A 21,205-nucleotide genomic window follows, 5' to 3' on the forward strand; every position below is an offset into this window, starting at 1 on the left:
GGGTCATATCTGCTACGGATTGTGCATATTGGGGTCATATCTGCTACGGATTGTGGATATTGGGGTCATATCTGCTACGGATTGTGCATATTGGGGTCATATCTGCTACCGATTGTGCATATTGGGCCCATATCTGCTACCGATTGTGCATATTGGGGCCATATCTGCTACCGATTGTGCATATTGGGGCCATATCTGCTACCGATTGTGCATATTGGGGGTCATATCTGATAACGATTGTGCATATTGGGGCCATATCTGGTAACGATTGTGCATATTGGGGTCATATCTGCTACCGATTGTGCATATTGGAGCCATATCTGATAACGATTGTGCATATTGGGGTCATTGGACGTGTTTTTTTTTTTTAAATCTGCTCACATTACGTGTATTTTCTTGAGAAAACTTGCACAATTATGTGAATTTTCTGGGAAAAGGGTCACCAAAACTTGGGCCCTCTGTCTTTGCGTTGCACTTTTAAAGGGAACCCGAGGTGAGAATAATATTGAGGCTGCCATATTTATCTCCTTTTAAGTAATACCAGCTGCCTGGCTGCCGTGTTGGTCCTCTGCCTCTAATTCTTTCAACCATAGACCCTGAACAAGCATGCAGCAGGTCAGGGGTTTCTGACAATATTGTCAGAACTGACAAGATTAGCTGCATGCTTGTTTCTGATGTAATTCAGTTCACTACTACAGCCAAATAGATCAGCAGGGCTGCCAGGCAACTAGAATTGTTTAAAAGGAAATAAATATGGCAGCCACCATATCACTCTCACCCTGGGTTCACTTTAAATTACAGTTAGCCCCGCCCTCATCCGGTCATGACCACGCCCATTTTCCGCCGCGCTGCAGGTCGTCAGCTCCCCCGGAAATTGGTCCAGCACCTGCATAGCACCCCCTAAAAAAATTCCTGGAGCCGCCACTGGATATAAGCAATAAAAGAAACACCCCATTCCTATAGATATGCAGCACCCTTGTTCGATTTATCACCACAGATGAAAGGCTTACTACTGTAGAATCAAGAAAAGTCCCGGGGATGTCTATTTTACCTTAAAGGGAACCTCAAGTGACATGTGACATGATGAAATAGACAGGTGTATGTACATTCGTAAACATACAAATACCTATGCTGTGCTCCTTTTCTTCTTTCCCTGCCTGAAAGAGTAAGGCAGGGGTCACACTTATGGCCCTTTTACACTTAATGCGTTGGTACGCGTTAGTGTGCATTAGTATGCGTTGTGAAAAATCTTTCAGTTAAAACGTGTATAGTGGGAACTGAGCCATAGGAAAACATGGAGGCAGGGGTCACACTTGTCTTTCAGTTTTCTACACTTTTCAGAAAATCTGAAAGACAAGTGTGACTCCTGCCTTACAGCAGCTAATGTAATTTATAGAGAAAACCGACAAATTACGCAAGATGTCAGTTTTTTTTCTGCACGCAAAATCTGCATTCAAGTGTGACCTAGCCCATTTAATTAACATGAGTTCTCAGTTGAATTCAGTTTTTCAGTGCAGAAAACGTGCACAAAAGCCTACAATTGTAGCCCCTGCCTGACATTACTTTGAAAATCAGTTTTACTTTCAGTTATGACTGAGAGCAGCTGATTGAGTGTAAAAGGGGCCTTATTTGCTTTCGTGTGTGTTTTCTGTACAGAAAAAGTGACTTCAAGTGAGAACTCATGTTAACTCCTAGCCGACCGCATCACGCCGAAGGGCGTGGCCGCGGCGGCAGCCCCAGGACCGCCTAATGCCAATCGGTGCAAGGTCTTGCGGGCCTGTTTTGCAGGAGATCGCACGTGCTGATGTACACGCATCTCCGCTTGGGAGGTGGAGCTCCGCGATCGCCGCTAGGAGACTGATAGACTGCGAAACTGCCGTCTATTTATTTAGTTCATCGCTGCGATCAGCAGCAGCGCTGTACTGGGGACAGCCGTGTGACACAGCTGTCCCCCTGGGGCACAGGAGAGCGATTGTCTCTTATAGGCTGAAGCCTATGACAGCCGATCGCCATGATTGGCTGGCTGGGGGGAGGGAGGTTTTTTGTAAAAATAAATAAATAAATAGTAACATTTATTGTTAAAATAATGACATTAATATTTATAAAAAATAAATAAATAAACACTGGAGGGGGGGGGGGGGGGAATCAGACCCCACCAACAGAAAGCTCTGTTGGTAGGGAGAAAAGGAAGGGGGAGGGGGGGGGGGGGGGAATCACTTCTGTGCATTGGCAAATTTAACAAAAAATGGCCTGGTCTTTAGGGGGGTTTAACACTGCGGTCCTCAAGTGGTTAATCAATGGGCTAGGTCACACTTGAATGCAGATTTCGGGCGCAGAATAAAACCTGACATCCTGCAGGGTAATTCTGCACATTTTGTCAGTCTTCTCTATAAATAAATAAACACTTTTTTTTCTGCATACAAATGCACATAGTGTGCAGAAAAAAATCATGCAGAGAAAACTGAAAGACAAGTGGGGCCCCTGCCTCAATATTCAGCTATGCAGCTGGTAGTTTTCATTCATTTGGACTATAGTGTCCCTCACTGATAAGAGATTTCAGCCATAAAACACTTTCCTGGCAGAGAACTGGGCTTCTGAGAATGGGATAGATAAAAAGGTCAATAGTTCGTATATTTGAGCTCTCTGAGAGACAGCATTAAGAAAAAAATTCAGGAAATCACATTGTATAACTTTTAACCACTTGAGGACCACAGGCTTTACTCCTCGCCCTACCCCCCCCCCCCCCTTCTCCCAAGTGACCAGGCTATTTTTTACCAATTAGGCCACTGCAGCTTTACAGGCTCGCTGCAGGGCCATACAACTCAGCAAACAAGTGGTCCCCCCATTTCTGCCCACCAACAGAGATCTCTGTTGGTGGGCTGTGATCGCTGATCCTATTTTTTTTTATAGATATTTATTTTTTTAAATAAATATTGCTTTTTTTTGCCAGCCCGTCCTCCCCTTGCCAGCCAATCAACGTGATCGGCTGTCATAGGCATCAGCCCGATCGCTTTCGTGCCTGCAGAGGGGACAGCCGTGTCCCCAGTACAGTGCTGCTGTAGATCGCAGCAATGTACCATGTAAATAGACGGCGGTTTTGCCGTCTAACAGTCTCCTAGCAGCATTCAAGCGGTAGTTAAAACATTTATTTGTATTGCACTGCTGCACATAAGTATTTGAACACCTGGCACTCAGCAAGAATTCTGTAAGACCTGTTACTCTGACTTTAAAAAGTCCACCCCTACTTCACTCTTTAATCTAAATTAGCAGCACATGTCTGAGCTCTCTAAAGACACCTGGGTTCTTTTCCGTTAGCCAGGCGCATCCACTAGGTGGCGACAAAACTCCACCAGCGTTACATCTTTCTCTACTATCCATGGCGGCCTGGAGGGGGATTAGTAATTAGCGCCACCTGCCGGATGCGCCCAGCTAATGGAAAAGTACCGACACCTGTCCACCCCACAGTCAGTCAGACTCCAACTACTACCATGGACAAGACCAAACAGCTGTCAAAAGACACCAGAGAAAAAATGTGATACAAAGGTGGATTGGGCACTGGGCAGAGCTACCAACAGGAATCCAGGGCCCATATGCAATTCACTTTTTCTCCTGAGTTTTCTCCTAAGTGTTCTAAATGATATTTTCAAACTTGTCAATAAAATGCCTTTTACAACACCAGGGCCCATATGCAATTCACTTTTTCACCTGACTTTTCTCCTAGGAGATCATTTTTCATTTTCGATTTAAAATAACTTTCCAGCACTTTTCAACTAAAAAAGTACCAAAAAGTTGGTAAAAAAGTACTAACAAAATTATTTTGAGTATTTTTGCACTTTCTGGTGGCTTAAAAGGCATTTTATTGATAAGTTTAAAATTATCACCTAGGAGAAAACTCAAGTGAAACGGTGAATTGCATATGGGCCCAGCAACCAGCAAGCAAGAAAATACTTCAAATACTGTAGTTTTGATAGTACTTGTCCACCAACATTTTGGTACATTTCAATTGCAAAGTTCTAAAAAGTTATTCTAAATAGAAGATGAAAAATGATCTCCTCAGCAAAAACTCAGGAGAAAAAGTTAATTGCATATGGGCCCAGGTTTTGTTAATCTTCTGAAAGCTGACTCTTTGCTCCATTATGGTTCCAGAATTTCTAAGTGTCCCTTTCTTGATAAATGTGTCCATTTGCTAGGATATAATGAGGTGTGAGAAAAAATGTACACATGCAGAATTAGTAAGGTAAGTATTGGAAGAGGTAATAGTTGCCCTTTAAGAAGACGCAAAACAAATAATTCTCCAGTAGCACTTTGTGCATGTTTTATTATCAAGAAGCAATTTGATATCATGAAAAAGCTCACAACATTATTTTATTAACAAAAAAGAAAATTTACAACAGAGCACTTTATGACAGTGAAATGTGTGCATTGCAGTAACGCTGCTCTCTCAGGGGATCAGCTTTGATCTCAGCACCATAATGTTCTCAGAAGGAGAAATACTTTGTAAACCATTCAGGGCGTTTGCACTCCTGTTCCTTAGCTTCAGTCTTTGAGGACACACTGGCAGCATTCCGCCTGAAACCAAACAAAACTGTTTCTTTTTACAGGTACAGATACAATCATTTAAACAATTTATATAAAAGGAAAAAGAGCAGGAGGAAAAAAGCAGCTTGGATTCTTGTAGGGTAGACAGGCTAGAAATGGGTATGGAAATGCTTTGGAAAGGAATCAGCACCTTGACTAGACATCTATTAACCTTCTTGGCGGTAGCCCCGAGTCAGGCTCAGAGTAAAAGAAAAAAGTTGCTAGAGGCGGTAATCCCGGGGAGGTGTGCAGGGGCTGCTGCAGATCTCTCTACAATTGTACCATTTGTAGACCCTAAAACCAGAAAATAGTCATACTGCCAGGGAGGGTTAAAGTGAACACATGAGCACAGAACTATAAGCACTGATATTGTTAAAAAGTACCTAAAGTTTAAAACGACAGAGCCTGTCATGACAGATTCTGTCTTAACCAGTAATTTCTAGATTCTTAAAAAAAAAGAATCCGTTGTGAGCTCCTCCCCCACCTCCCTCCGCGCCCCCCTACCCTCTCCCTTACTCGCTGCAAGTGCAGTTGTAAGTATGGGCATGCAGCACTGCATCCATGCCATGTAGATAAGGATAGATGAGGGGGGTTGTGGGGTTAAATAATTATCTGTCCCGATGTCTTTGGGTCCACCCTCTACCGCGGCAGTGCAGTTGCAAGCCATGGTTCCGAAGACTGCTGAAGCTCTTTGGAAACCTCCACCCGGCCCACTCCCAGCTCAGCAGCCACCAATAAGGCCGCAGTTGCTGAGCTGGAAGGTGGGCGTTGCCAGAGTCTCGGGGGTGGTTTTGAAAGAAAATCTGGATCCCATTCTTCGAGGGGGGCAGAGCGATTACCTGCCTGTAGGGATGGTGCCGGAACAAGTAAGATTTTAACCCCACCACCACCACCCCATCTATCCTCATTAGGGCAAGGCCTGCCATGACAGGCCCTGTCATTTTTAGTTACTCTTTAATCTGTTTTTAATAAAGTGATATTTCACTTCAGTTTAAAAGTTGTTCTGTCTTGTGTCAGTACTACATACGGTATTTTGTGATTTAATGTCATTAATAATGATCATTTCATTTCAGATTGTGACCAATCATGAAAAAGTTCTGTAAGTTAAAATAGCAATTTTTGCAGTCCTGTACATTTTAGTGTTTTCTGTAATGTAAGTCCTGCTTAGTAACTCCCCAATAATTGCTTCTTACTGTAAGGGTAATGAAAGGGCACCTGAGGTTACATGTGATATGGTGAGATAAACATAGGTACATATAGTACTATTCCTGCTAAGAAATATTCAGAAGCTGCTTTTTGTTTTCTATACAGCAAGTGTTAAAATCTAATTCTTTTATCTATGAAAATGAGGCGAACAGAAAGTCAAATTTAGCCAGATGTCCCGAAAGGTAAATAGAAGGAAAACACTTAGGCCCTGTTCACATCAGCAAATGTGGATGGCCGTGCGTTCGGAACGCAACGCATACGAACGCATGCCACCCGCGTTTGTATGCATTGCGTGGCTGATCCCATTCACTGAAGTGGATGGGTCAGCCGTGCGTTTTGGGAAAAAATGCGTGCAGCATGCATTCCCGGACCGCACTGGTCCGGAACACATGCAGTGTGAACATCAGACAGTGCAGTCTATGCACTTTCTGATGTCCTGTGTGTCGGCCTCCTGCACGCCTTCCCGAAACGCGGATGGAAATGCGTGCATTGTGAACGGGGCCTCATACGGCTGAGGAAACACTGCTGATAAGATTTTACCATAGTTCTGAAAAGTACAGAACTAAGGGTCATTACTTCTGTTTGTTTTGCAGCTGAATTAAGCAGATTTTACATAATATAATCATGGCTGCTGTTTAGAATTCAGTCTCAAAAATACAGCCATTAAAGGGAACTTAAACTGAGAAGGATATGAATTTTTCCTTTTAAAATAATACCAGTTGCCTGACTCTCCTGCTGATCCTGTGTCTCTAATACTTTTAGACACAGCCCCTCAACAAGCACGCAGATCAGGTGCTCTGAATAAAGTCAGACTGTATTAGCTGCATGCTTGTTTCAGGGTTGTGATTCAGCCACTACTGCAGCCAAAGAGATCAGCAGGACTGCCAAGCAACTGGTATTGTTTAAATGGAAACATCCATATCCCTCTCAGTTAAGGTTCCCTTTAAACTGCAAATACAAATATAAGCCTAAGTTCTGTGTTACTAATGTTCTATTTACCATGAGTACTATACAAGCAATTAATTATTTCATAAGTTTATTTTCTGTATGGGTTAGCTTTAACTGAACCAGTCAGAGTCAGGAAGCATTGCAACTCTGAAGAAGTAACCACCTGCAGTAATCAGGAAACTAACACACTGAGTACGCTGTATACTGGAAACAAAGCTGAGCTATTATTGTCTCTGCAGATAAAAACAAAATAACAAACCTGAAATTATGTTTGCAAAATAGATTTAAGGTAAAGATTGTTTGTTTTTGGAATATCACTTTAAAAGTGCCAGGTCCAGGGATGTCATCCCGATCCTGGCTTCATAAATCTGTAAGACACTGACATGGAACAAGCATGTACCATACTAGTTTTAAATAGAGATGTCGCGAAACTCCGATTTTCGGTTCGCGAACCCTGTTCGCGAACCTCCGCGAAAGGTTCGGTTCACGAAAAAGTTCACGAACCGCAATAGACTTCAATGGGGAGGCGAACTTTGAAAAATAGAAAAAATTCTGTCGGCTGGAAAAATGATAGAAAACATGTTTCAAGGGCTCTAATACCTGGAGGCACACATGATTGAGTGAAATACACATCAAAAGTCCCAGGCAAAAATCTAGATTTCACATAAATCCCTATTTTAAGGTCAATTTTAGGCCGGCCTTTCTCCCTTCCCTCCTCCCGGAGGGAGGAGGGTCTCATCTGCCAGGGAATTATACTATTTCAAAAGCCAGCTTACATACCATGGCTGGGAATTCAACCCAGGTCTCACTGTGTGGTGGGCAAGTACCTTAACCACTGTACCACAACACTACTAACTGAAGCTAGCCTAGCATTTACCATTTATGCTCAATCCAAGAGAAAAATTAGACAAGACAAATAACATTTATATCACGATTTTCTCCTGGCGGACTCAAAGCACCAGAGCTGCAGCCACTAGGGCATGCTCTATAGGCAGTAGCAGTGTTAGGAAGACTTGCCTAAGGTCTCCTACTGAATAGGTGCTGGCTTACTGAACAGACAGAGATGAGATTCGAACCCTGGTCTCCTGTGTCAGAGGCAGAGCCCTTAACCATTACACCATCCAGACATTGCTTAAAGGACTTACGAGGCCAAGTAATGATAAAAAAGTGAATTACCTGCTTCACCTTATACGGCACGGAGGACGCCGTCCGCGCCCTCCGTGCCGATCCGCCGGGTCCCCCCGCTCGTCAGCCCCCCGGGGATGGCTCCCGACCCCACGGCCGGGTCGGCTCCCCTGCTACGTAGCGTGGATCAGGGAGGTTGGCCCTAGAGCTGCGCAGCCGCACTCGCGGCTATGCGGACTGCGCAGCCGCGGCCAGAGCGAGCGGCCATTTTGGGAGAGGCAGGGGAGCCGACCCGGCCGTGGGGTCGGGAGCCATCCCCGGGGGGCTGACGAGCGGGGGGACCCGGCGGATCGGCACGGAGGGCGCGGACGGCGTCCTCCGTGCCGTATAAGGTGAAGCAGGTAATTCACTTTTTTATCATTACTTGGCCTCGTAAGTCCTTTAAGGATTTGTAGCCAGGCATGGCCTTTTACTTTTGTGTTCAACAGTTGTCAAGAGAAAAATTAGACAAGACAAATAACATTTATATTGCGCTTTTCTCCTGGCGGACTCACAGCGCCAGAGCTGCAGCCACTAGGGCACGCTCTATGGACAGTAGCAGTGTTATGGTGGCCATACATGGTACAATTTTTTTCATACAATCTTACCATTTCTATGTAATATAAGGAAACTGCCTAAATTATCCTTTAAGTATATTCACTTAATTTACCCTTATACTACATAGAAATGGTAAGATTGTAGGAAAAAGTTGTGCCATGTATGGCCACCATTAGGAAGACTTGCCTAAGGTCTCCTACTGAACAGACAGAGCCGAGATTCAAACCCTGGTCTCCTGTGTCAGAGACAGAGCCCTTAACCATTACACCATCCAGACACTGCTTAAGGATTTGTAGCCATGTACCGTTTATGCTCAATCCATTTATGCTCAAAAATACAAGAGAGAGAGAGAGAGAGAGAGAGAGAGAGAGAGAGAGAGAGAGATGATTCTACCTGGCTATCTGGGGTTCTACAAAATTTTCTCTTGACAACAGTTGAACACAAAAGTAAAAGGCAATGCCTGGCTACAAATCCTTAAGCAATGTCTGGATGGTGTAATGGTTAAGGGCTCTGCCTCTGACACAGGAGTTCGAATCTCGGCTCTGTCTGTTCAGTAAGCCAGCACCTATTCAGTAGGAGACCTTAGGCAAGTCTTCCTAACACTGCTACTGCCTATAGAGTGTGCCCTAGTGGCTGCAGCACTGGTGCTTTGAGTCCGCCAGGAGAAAAGCGTGATATAAATGTTATTTGTCTTGTCTAATTTTTCTCTTGGATTGAGCATAAATGGTAAATGCTAGGCCAGCTTCAGTTAGTTCTGTTGTGGTACAGCAGTTAAGGTACTTGCCCACCACACAGTGAGACCCGAGTTCAATTCCCAGCCAATGTGAGTTGGCTTTTATGCTACATATTCCTTAAAGGGAACCTAAACTGAGAAGGATATGGATTTTTCCTTTTAAAATAATACCAGTTGCCTGAATCGCCTGCTGATCCTGTGTCTCTAATACTTTTAGCCACAGCCCCTGAACAAGCATGCAGATCAGGTGCTCTGACTGAAGTCAGACTGGATTAGGTGCATGCTTGTTTCAGGGTGTGATTCAGCCACTATTGCAGTCACAGAGATCAGCTGGACTGCCAGGCAACTGGTATTGTTTAACAGGAAACATCTATATCACTCTCAGTTAAGTTTCCCTTTAAGCAACCTAATGTTTATCTTGGATTGAGCATAAATGGTAAATGCTAGGCTAGCTTCAGTTAGTACTGTTGTGGTACAGCGGTTAAGGTACTTGCCCATCACACAGTGAGACCTGGGTTCAATTCCCAGCCATGGTATGTAAACTGGCTTTTGAAATACTATAATTCTCTGGCAGATGAGACCCTCCTCCCTCCGGTAGGAGGTAGTGAGTAATATACAAGAGCCTAATTAAACTCTCCCTAGCAGAGTGTGTGTAGCAGCTGTCCCTTAACTAATTACTGTAGGCAGACGAGTGAGTAAAAAGGCTCAAGGACCTTGCCTTTTATAAGGGGGGGTGGGGCTCCAGGCGTGAGTCTGATTGGCAATAATGTGCCTGCTGACTGTGATGTAGAGGGTCAAAGTTCTGCTCCATAGAGCATTATGGGGCGAATCGAACTTCCGAGAAAGTTCACCTTTGGTAGGCGAACGCGAACCACTGAGGTTCGCCGGCGAACCGTTTGCGACATCTCTAGTTTTAAAGAGGAACTGTAGTGAAAATAACATACAGTATATTATTCACTTATAATATATTCATAAAATTTCTTATTTTTTTTTACAATATTTACATATAAATTACTAGACCTAAGGCCTGTTCACATAATGGGCGCTAAGCCTCCCTCACAACCCCCCTTCCGACCCTGTCACCACCGCCGTCACATCAGCGCCCATGTGCACACCTCGCGCCCGCACACATGCCCATCCCCCCTGGCCTCGTTCCCCCGGCCCCGTCCTCCTCCTGTCCCAACAGCCGCCTGCATGCCGCACATGCGCGGTTCGGCAAAAGCAGGGACACAGGAGGACGACGCAGGGACACAGGGGTTTTATTAGGTAGAATTTAGTCAGTGTTTTCCCATAGTAAAATCTTTCCTCACCTCGATATACATTGTGAAGTTTATAACAGGTGGCAACATCTTTAGTCCTGCCAAGTGATCTCTGTGCATAGAACTCTCAGTAAATGAACATTCGGAAGAGGGAGATAAGGCTTGCTTGGCAGTTGGAAACTGCTATGTTACTAGGAGGTATTTTCCACAATGTAACAAGGCTCACAGGCTGGAAACTGTCAGGACAGGACCATGGTCATGACATCACACTGTGGGAGAGGTTTAACCATAATATCGGCCATACAGAACCCCCTGATGAACTTTTTGACAAAAGGTAAAGATTTCTGCTGGGAAAGGGGGTATCAGCTACTGATTGGGATGAAGTTCAATCCTGGGTTACAGTTCCTCTTTAAATATTTTTTTTCTAAAAGCTGGAGTATTTGAACATTATATACTATTATTTTGTGTTATTTCTTTTAAATTATTTGAGCTAAAACCGTGCTTTTCAAGTCACCGTTCAAAGTGTGATCAAGTTAGTCAGTTTGCAAAAACTTGTGGGTTGTATAATAATATTCATAATAATGCACTGGCTTTAAGGCTCAAGTGGCTACATGGCTGTCCCACATCAGTGACTTACATGATAATAAAGTCAGGATCAGAGCGACAGCCACTAGCATCGTGAGGGGGGGAGGGGGGGCGGGGAGTGTGACCCGCACCAGGTGGGGTGACAGATTGGTAGGGCAGGGGTGACAGGCCGACACATAGGCTGGGTAGGCACCAGCCAGCCTCTGGGCGCAGGTCAGTAAGGTCATGTGGTGGGCTCAGGACCGGCTTCTTCCTCCTCCAAGCTGCATGCCCGCCCCGCGCAATGTCAGCCTATGTGCCTCCTGTATCCCTGCTTCCAGTGTGCTGCGGGTGGCGCGGATTGTCTCTTCTACCTCTCCCTACGCTTCTGAGATTCAGTAGTTGCAGGCTGGTTGCTATAGTGATAATGCCGCCGCCGCCGCCGCTCTCTCTCTGGGCGTGTATGTGCAGAGAGAGAGCAAGCGCAGGGTGCATCTCATGTAGAAGCCTATGCTGCGACTGGTAACTAAGATGTCCGGGAATCTCGCCCCCTTCTCCTAACACAGTAACACAGTGGTGTCTGGTTGTTGGAATGGTGACGAGACCGCTGCCACCGCTCTCTCTCTCTCCTTCCGGGTGTGTATGTACAGAGAGAGAGCAAGTGCAACGTTCATCTCACATAGATAGCCTATGCTGCGGCTGCTCGCTCCTGCCCTATTCTCCTGACAATCCAGTCCCTGTCTAAATGTCCCTCTCAGTCTCAGCGTCTGCTAGTGGGGTGGTAGACATGTAGCCAGTACTCAATTGCCCGAGGCCATACACAGTGAGTGAGTAGTACTTGTAATCGGATGCTGACCAGTTAGGACTGTGTGTATAGGGGGGTAACAGTGTATGTTCTTTGTCGAGTGACCTATGACATGTCATCCTCCTCACCTTCCCACTGTTACCCTTCTTTCCCCCCCCCCCCCCCCCCCCACTGTCCCCTTCTCTCCTCCCCACTGTCACCCTCCTCTCCTCCCCACTGCCACCCTCCTCTCCTCCCCAATGTCACCCTCCTCCTCACCCTGTGTTACCCTCCCTACCCAGTGTCACCCTCCCATCCCACTAAGCAGTTCTACCCCACCCAACCAGCACTCAGTGGGAGGGGAAACATTTGCTGCATTTAATATATATGGGGTAACGTGCATTTAATGTTTACTGCATTTTAATGTATGGGTTGTAACATTTACTGCATTTTAATGTGTGGGAGGTAATGTTTATTGCATTGCTGTTTGCTGCATTTCAAGTGTTGGAGGTAGCGGTTGTTGCATTTCAGGTGTCAGAAGAAACATTTTTTGCATGTCATGTGGCGGAGTTGTCAGTTGCTACATTTATTATTTGATGGTCATAATGGCTGTATTTGGAACTTTAAGGTCATTGTTGGGATCTTGGTAACTCTGGCCCACTGCCACAGAGTTACATCACAAAGTAGAGGAACACATAATGGTTGGCACTAGATGCACAGACTGACAGATCCAGGGGGTAGCATGTGTATATCCCTGTGCCTCCGGGCAAGGTACTGATATTCAAAAAACAGAAGTAATGAAGTCCGGGCACCAGTCAGCAGTAATGCTTCAATCACACCTTTAATACATCCCCAGGAATTCCAGACAAAAAATACAGAGTATGCCTGACAGCCGTTTCGCAGGAATACCTGCTTCTTCAGAGGCAACAATTGTTGCCTCTGAAGAAGCAGTTATTCCTGCGAAACGGCTGAAGAAGCAGGTATTCCTGCGAAACGGCTGTCAGGCATACTCTGTATTTTTTGTCTGGAATTCCTGGGGATGTATTAAAGGTGTGATTGAAGCATTACTGCTGACTGGTGCCCGGACTTCATTACTTCTGTTTTTGTGCCTCAGAGTTACACAGCTACATTAGTTAGCTCTGTCACATTAGTTAGCTCCACCCCTACCATGTTATGGCCACGCCCATTTTTCGACGCGGCCCGCTTCTATTTTTTTGGGGGGGTTGGCGGTAAATTATCCGCACCGGGTGTCAAATACTCTAGCTACGCCACTGGGGACAGCACCAGATTTTCCAGTTCAATTATAGCAGCTTCCAGTTCAATTCGAACTAGATTTGACTCATAGGGTCGCACGTGTACCGGAAAGCAAGTCCATTTTTATTCTGTGCATAAAAGTACAAAGGACTAGATATTTTAGACTAACGTGACAGTTACTGTTATGGGGGTCCAATAAATTGATTATTATTTTTATTGATTTAGTGCCAACGGGCCTGGACCTCCCATGACGCAGTTTGAAGCACCTGCTTCAGGCTCTGTCAACCTGGGGGCAGCACCGGGATGCAGGCTTGGGGGCTGAGGTGCCCGGCAGTAGTGGGGAGGGGGTCAACATCATTACTCTCTACCTCTCCATGGGCCCTCCTCCTGTCCCCTGCAGAGTGGGGCAGCGGTGCGTTTTGTAAATGACTCACCTGTCCTGCTCCATGCGACCATCTGGTGTGGCAGCTGTCTCCTCTCTACTTCCTGTTTCCCTGCATGACGTGTGAAACACGCGTCATACAAAGATCGGATGGCTAGAGAGGAGCTGGCTGCCGGGGCGGATAAATGCGTCACATGACAGGTGAGTCATTTACAAAACACACCACTGAGCCACTCTGCAGGGGGAAATGAGAAATTAATCAGAAAGACCAAGAGAAAAGAGATACATTTGGGTATTCTTCACATATAAATGATATTGGGCCTGATGCACAAAATCGCAATAATACTGGGCCCCTGGGCAGCATGGTGGAGTAGAGGTTAGCTCTCTCGCCTTGCAGCGCTGGGTCGCCCAGTTTGAATCCCAGCCAGGGCACCATCTGCATGGAGTTTGTATGTTCTCCCCGTGTCTGTGTGTGTTTTCTCTGGGCACTCCAGTTTTCTCCAACATCCCAAAAACATACTGATAAGTTAATAGACTTCCCCCCAAATTGGCCCTAGACTACGATACATACACTACACGCTAGAGATATATGACTATGGTAGGGATTAGATTATGAGCTCCTCTGAGGGACAGATAGTGACACGACAATATGTACTCTGTACAGCGCTGTGGAAGATGTTGGTGCCATGCACAGACAGCATACAGCAATAGTACCTTACTTCTGGAAGCAAGTTACCATTATTAGCGCTCGTTACCGTAGCAACAGCTACCTGAGTAACGCGGGTCACGCTAATAGGGCAACTTGCGGTACTTGTTGCTGGAAGTCAAGGTAATATAGTCATGTGTTCACGCTGGCTTAGTCGGGATCAGTCTGGGTCTTTTGCGCATGCGCGGACCAACTGCGCATGCGCAGTAGACCCAGACTGATGCGACTGAGCAAGTTACCGTGGCTGATGGCGGCTGAAAGGCAGACCGCGGGAGGACAGCAAGGGACTCACACGTGTTTATGGGGCTGGAGGAAGCACCGGGTAAGTATCAATTCTTCTTAGATTTTCTTCTTTGAGTCTCTTTAATGATTAGTGAAGATAGTTTAAATAGTTTTTGATTAGTTAGACAAGTGAAAGGCCGTAGGGAACACTGGAGGGCCAGAAAAATGGAAATGAATGGTTGGGTCGGTATATTTCTCGATGTCATCACAACACTAGCTTGTGCCATTAGCACAGGAAAGTAAAGTAGAAACATGCAGCACAAGCACATACCAACAAGCTTCTATTGTAATCTGTAAAACTAAAAATAACTCACGAATCCTAATATAGAAACTCACACATGATGCCATAATGACCATTCCCTTATTATGGTGCAGTGATTTTGGCGATTTTGGATTTCTTACCTATTCGGTCGAATGATATCTAGAAGCTGCGCGGGTTGTCGAAAAGGATATCCAGGCTTCATGCGGTGTTCTAAGCTGGGGGGCGTTCTCACCGGACTCACTGGCTTCTTGGAGCAGACACCATTGTTGGTAAAGGTCTTTTCATACGCTGCCAGGTTGGGAACACTGATGACACGGGTTGGTATATCGCCAAGTTTCTTTTTCTGCTGACAGAACATCAGGAGAATGGCTTATTCATTCAAGAAATCTTCAAGGAAAGTTGTTAAAAGCAGCAACTATTTACACAATTATACTCTGTCTGTGGTCAGCCACTTATGTATAATCACTTGTGTTTTTTGTGTGTTTAGTAATAGGACTCTCAGGGCCTGATCCAATTCTATTTTTCTCCTAAGTTTTCTCCTAGGAGATCATTTTTCATCTTCTGTTTAAAATAACTTTTCAGCACTGTGCAATTGAAAAAGTGCCAAAAAGTAGGTGACAAGGTACCGTAGGAATTATTCCGAATATTTTTTGCTTGCTGGTGGCTTAAAATGCTTTTTATTGACAAGATGTGAAAATATCACCTAGGAGAAAAAAGTGAATTGCATCAGGCCCACAGTGTTTATAAAACAGCCACTGCCCTTCAAATGCTACCTTGTGCATATCTCCAGAATTCGGACACATGCATCATTTATTTAGTAGGATTGGCTCTGGTTCTAACGGTAAGTATCACTTAGAGAAATATGCCCTTTTATTTCAACATTTTCCCTATAAAATGTTACTGTTACGTAATAATCATTGGCATATTAAAGCCTCTGTTATAAATTTTTATAGATAAAATCTGCTGATTTCATTAGTTTTAATTAGTGTAAAGAGTATAATATGTAATGATTTCAAAGTCGGTACAGTAAGTACTCCTGTTTCCTCTGTTTATGGATAGCCATGCAAAAGAAGAACATTGAAGCAGACATGTATGGCCGTCTAGAAAATATATGGAGTGTTGGAAAAGCTAACATCATTCATGACCCACTGATAGAAACATCATTCTTCCACTAAGCTTTAAAATAAACTTGAATAGAAAAAAAAGACCCCAGTTTGGGTCCTTAGCTCAGGAGAGGGAAGCCTCTGGATCCTCCTGAGGCTTTGCCTGTTGCCCTTCTCCTCTCCATTGCAGTGCAGAGACCCCCGAAAGCCTGTCGACAAGGGCTTATCGATGGAGCTCATCCACACTGTGCACTAGCAGGGAGCCGAGTGGGGACAGCCTTTTCCACCAAGACTGAGCATCAGCTCCGTGTTATTATACAGACGTGAGCCATCTGTGCCTGCACAATGCAGGCAAGCTCAAAGGAACTTTAGGGGTTTGAGAGCTCAAATGGAGAGATGGAGGAAGCCTCTAGAGATCCCTCTGGACATAAGTATCTAAAATGTTGCATTTACGACAACCTAGGTTAGCTTAAAAGTCAATGTGAACAAAACTTAGAATAAAAAACAGATACCTATGGAGAGGGAAGGCCCTGGGTCCTATGGAGCCTTCCTGTTCCTCTCGCAGTCCCCTCATTCCAGAGTTGTCACCCCTGCAAGAACTTGTAGACCAATTGGCCAAATACAGCTCTGTGTATCCTTTGAAGGCTCCGGGAGCCCAAGTCATACTGCACATGTGCGACCTCCTGAGGCGGCAGATTTGATGGGGGTGACACCTCTGGAACAAAGACACTGTGAGGAGAATGGGAAGGCTCTATAGGACCTAGAGCCTTTTTACTTCACATTTGCTTTCACCTATTTTTGATATTAGGCAGGAGGGGCAGACGGGTTATGTAGTTAGTAAATCTGAAAACTTCCACATATGTAAATCAAGATCTCAGTACATTGCAATAGCGTATGCATTTGGCTGATCATAAACCCAAGCATAAAAATATTATACAATTGACAAATAAGAGATTCCCATTATGTACTGGTAGCTAAGTTCATTTTGGCATGCCTCTTACCTTCATTGTGGGGGTTAAGCTGCCACCATTTGGATTGCAGGAAAAGGACTGACTTCTATGAGTTTCTTGAATAAGTGGCATGGCAACATCATCATCAAAGTTTTGAATTTCCTGTAAAATAATTTTTAATACACATCTTACTATGAACGGAATTGCTTAATCTGTTTCCAACCATTTGTTCTCCATGAATAGGAAGCAATCATTCTTCATTTCCTGTGCAACTGTTAATTTTAAAAAGCAACTCTGACCTGGTCTCAAAAAATAAGCCTAACCTGAGAGTCTATGAAAGTTAGCACTGCTGACTATGTTGTAAAAAGGCTGCGTTCATTTGTAGTACTGCTTCACTTACACCTAGTTAAAATATCCATAAGGCGCAAATACCAATATTTTACTATTGGCTTTAAAATGGTGTCTCCAACAATTCTCCCTGGTGATTGGCAATCAAAAAATGGCGTACATATGTAATCGCCGCTGGGAGACTTGGGCGCAGGATACAGCCGGTATATGGCTTAATCTGCTGCTGCACAAGTCCCGGCGACGTTAATTATATATAATTCGGCTTCCAGCTATTGCTGGAGGCCTAATTATAGTGTTTTAAAAAACTTCTGCTCCATCTTCTGACGGCGCCGAAGTTACTCAGTGTGCGCCCAAATCTCCTGTGCTGTGATTACAGCGCTCGCCAGAAATGACCCCTTCTCCTTCCTATTGCCAAACTCTAATCCTCACCCCTTATGTAAACTCAGAATCAGAATTATTTTTTATTCACCAAATACAACATGTCGGAAATAGTTTTTGACAGGATGAAACTCAATTATAGTAGGTAGAACATAGTAAAAGTAGAATACAATAATATCAGTGAAGACATTGCAATGATAACAGGGGACATCGGGGAGCAGAGAGCAGTGGCAGTTCAAGGGGGAAAAGGAGGGGAGGTGATCCCTGAAGGGGGAGGAACATGTAGAGAGTTCAGGAGTCTGATAGCTGAGGGGAAGAAGATGTTTCTGTGCCTTGTGGTTCTGGTGGGGATAGGCCAAAAACTCTATCCTGATGCATAATCCTTATCTCGCCCCTTCCCCTCTAACATAAACCCTTACACCCTAACCCTACCCTCTAAACGTAAAGGGTGTGTTAAGGAATAAGTACAGTACACGCAGTGCAATGCGGCTACATAGCCGAACTGAAACCAAAGCACGTCAATGGAACTGTTTCTATTGCGTGCTGGTTATCCAGAGTGGTGTGGAATGATCAGAGAATCTGCAGCATGCAGCAGATTCTCGCACGGCTGCATCCGCCCGCATCTCCTCCATTCACTTCCGCATCAGCGGAAGTGAGGTGAATTGGAGCGGATGTGATGCGTAGCTGCATCGCATCCCTTCGGCTCCCATTCGCAAATGGAAATAAGCCCTTAAAGGGAAGGTTCAGGGAGGGTGGATAAAAAATAAAAATCAATTTCCACTTACCTGGGGCTTCCTCCAGCCCGTGGCAGGCAGGAGGTGCCCTCGCCGCCGCTCCGCAGGCTCCCGGTGGTCTCCGGTGGCCGACCCGACCTGGCCAGGCCGGCTGCCAGGTCGGGCTCTTCTGCGCTCCAAGGCCCGGAACTTCTGCGTCCCAGGCCGGCGTGCTGACGTCATCGGACGTCCTCCGGGCTCTACTGCGCAGGCGCAGTAGTTCTGCGCCTGCGCAGCACAGCCCGGCAGACGTCCAATGACGTCAGCGCGCCGGCGTGGGACGCAGAAGTTCCGGGCCTTGGAGCGCAGAAGAGCCCGACCTGGCAGCCGGCCTGGCCAGGTCGGGTCGGCCACCGGGAGCCTGCGGAGCGGCGGCGAGGGCACCTCCTGCCTGCCACGGGCTGGAGGAAGCCCCAGGTAAGTGGAAATTGATTTTTATTTTTTACCCACCCTCCCTGAACTTTCCCTTTAAGCTCTTATTTATTGTGGGTGCGAAGGAGGTGGAATGCATATGCAAATAATACACTCAAAGAAAGAAAAGTTTTAGATTTTGTATCACATTAGCAGAGGAATATGTTTTTGGAGTCTTCATACACCAAGCCAATGTAGTGTTGTGTCATTTGCAAGAAAGCATCATTTTATAATTTGGCACATGAAGAAAACGGTAGCTTGGGGAACAAACCCACCCATATAGTCAGTTTCTATTCAGAATTTCTCTTTATACTGATCTATTTACTCACCAAACCATCCAGTTATCTTATTTCATAAATAAAGTTACAACAAAACCCAGAATTCTCTAATACCAAAGCCTGTGCTGCTACCTAGTGGTAAAAGCAATGAACTTTACCAAATAGTAATCATTGTATTTGCAGAATTTTTAGTAATTAGTTATTTCCTAATTTCCTCCCACATCCCAAAAAACATACAGATAAGTTACTTGGCTTCCTCCTAAATTTGTCCTAGACTATGATACATACACTACACAATACACACATAGACATATGACTATGGTAGGGACTAGATTGTGAGCCCCTCTGAGGGACAGTTAGTGACAAGACAATATACACTGTACAGCGCTGCGGAAGATGTTGGCGCTATATAAATACTAAATAATAATAAAACAACAGAACAAGCAAACAAGCCAGGATTCATGAAATTAATGCTTCAAGATGGGTTGCTGACCACTCAATGTTTCCCAATCCTTATCTAATCACATTTATTTCTTATGCAAGCCTGAAACAGTAATCAATATTTAATTACACAGAGATTACACTCATTTATTTTATGAGGGATATGTGAAATTCCAGAAAACCTGTAATAATGCTGGCTATTTATAGGTATGGATCTGCCCAGGGGTGCTGTGATTACGCAGGATAACAGAGGCTAAGCACTGCTACACGGATCCTTCATGTCTGAACAACAGGATACATGTAGGATTCATACACAATGGCATCAATTCATCAAGCATTGCCGCATTTGATAATGCTGAAAACAGATGATTTTTCAGAGCATTTTGTAAAATGTCAATTTATCAAGGCTGTTACTGAGCAGTGAGGTGAATTACAGACTTGTGCAGTAAACCCGAGCTGGAGGTATTTGGACCATCAAGCGTCGGTCTACCACCTTCTATGCCTACGATATGATTTTATCTGAAAATGAAACATCGTAATGTACCTGAGTTTGGATTCTGATTAAAGCAGAGAATTCAGGAATACACCTGTACCATTTTCTGCGAGCTCTGATCAATGGTTGCCGAGATATGATCATTTCAGGTACAGTATATCATATTCTTTTCTGCCTGTCATGACAAAGGGGCGGAGAAGGATCATGTGGCAGACACAGCCTATCTCCTCTTACTATTTTCACCCTCTGGCGGAGAAAGGGTTAAAAAAAACCTGTTAGATACAGGCAGAGAGAGAGAGAGAGAGAGAGAGAGAGAGAGAGAGAGAGAGACTCTAGCCATTCATATACCATTACGGGTTGGCTGGGTTATCCATAGACTTCTATCCAAAGAACTTTCCATAATTGGACTATTATATCTTTCGTTTGGATTTATCATCGCAAAAGACATATGGTAACTTGACCCATTGCTCCGACTGTAATTAAATATTATTTTCACGTTTAATCCTTATTATTTGTATTGTATCAATTTGATTCAATTGCTATATTTAGTTCTGTCTTTGCTTAACTGAAACATGGCTGAACGACGCCATTCCGGACAACTCCCTTCAATTACCAGGTTTCAACCTTTTCCAAGCAGACCGTGCAGGTTTCAACCTTTTCCAAGCAGACCGTGACAGCGCACTCTCCGGTAAGCAGAGAGGTGGAGGCATCTGCCTCTACATTAAGACCACTTGGTGCACAAACGCATCCATCATAGACAACGGCTGCTCCCCAGACATTGAGCTCCTACTCATCAATTGCAGACCACAGAACTCTCCAAGGGAGTTCTCCTCCTACGTTCTCATGGGCTTTTACATCCCCCTAGTGCCAACACCAGTGCACTGCGGATGCTCAGTGACACCATCTCACGGTGGGAGACATCCCTCCCAGATTCCCTCCTCATCATCTGCGGGGACTTCAACAGCGCGAACCTCCACACGGAGATGCCTCGCTACAAACAGCACATTACTTGCGCCAGCAGGAATCAAAACACCCTGGACCATTGCTACACGGTCCTCAAAGATGCATACAAACCCACTCGGCAAGCACCCCTAGACAACTCTGACCACAGCCTAATACACCTAATTCCCACCTACAGAAGACCATCCAAACCAGTCCTCAGGACTGTAAGTAAGCGGACGGAGGAAGCTAAGCTGAAGCTACAGGCCTGCTTTGATTGCACCAACTGGGAGGCCCTCGAGGCACCCTGCCTGGAGAAATGGACAGAGAACGTCATTTCCTACATCAGGTTCTGCGAGGAGCTGTGCATCGCCTCAAAGACCTTCAGGGTCTACCCCAACAATAAACCTT

General features: G+C 45.0%; 1 protein-coding gene across 4 annotated transcripts in view; it reads right to left on the reverse strand.

Moving 5' to 3' along the window:
* Nucleotides 1–4,334: 4,334 nt before the first annotated feature.
* Nucleotides 4,335–21,205, reverse strand: part of FAM184B (family with sequence similarity 184 member B) — a 155,034-nt gene continuing 138,163 nt past the window's right edge. For 3 of the 4 annotated variants that reach the window (XM_068267727.1, XM_068267737.1, XM_068267719.1), the window contains 3 exons: nucleotides 16,785–16,895; nucleotides 14,821–15,026; nucleotides 4,335–4,569 (listed from right to left, as the gene is read on the reverse strand). In XM_068267727.1, coding sequence (XP_068123828.1) covers nucleotides 4,479–4,569; nucleotides 14,821–15,026; nucleotides 16,785–16,895 — 408 coding nt within the window. In that variant the 3' untranslated portion in view covers nucleotides 4,335–4,478. The remainder of the gene's footprint in view (nucleotides 4,570–14,820; nucleotides 15,027–16,784; nucleotides 16,896–21,205) is intronic. The other variant, XM_068267732.1, reaches the window with a different exon arrangement.

Source organism: Hyperolius riggenbachi, chromosome 1 (assembly GCF_040937935.1).
Source record: "Hyperolius riggenbachi isolate aHypRig1 chromosome 1, aHypRig1.pri, whole genome shotgun sequence".
Classification (NCBI taxonomy): domain Eukaryota; kingdom Metazoa; phylum Chordata; class Amphibia; order Anura; family Hyperoliidae; genus Hyperolius; species Hyperolius riggenbachi.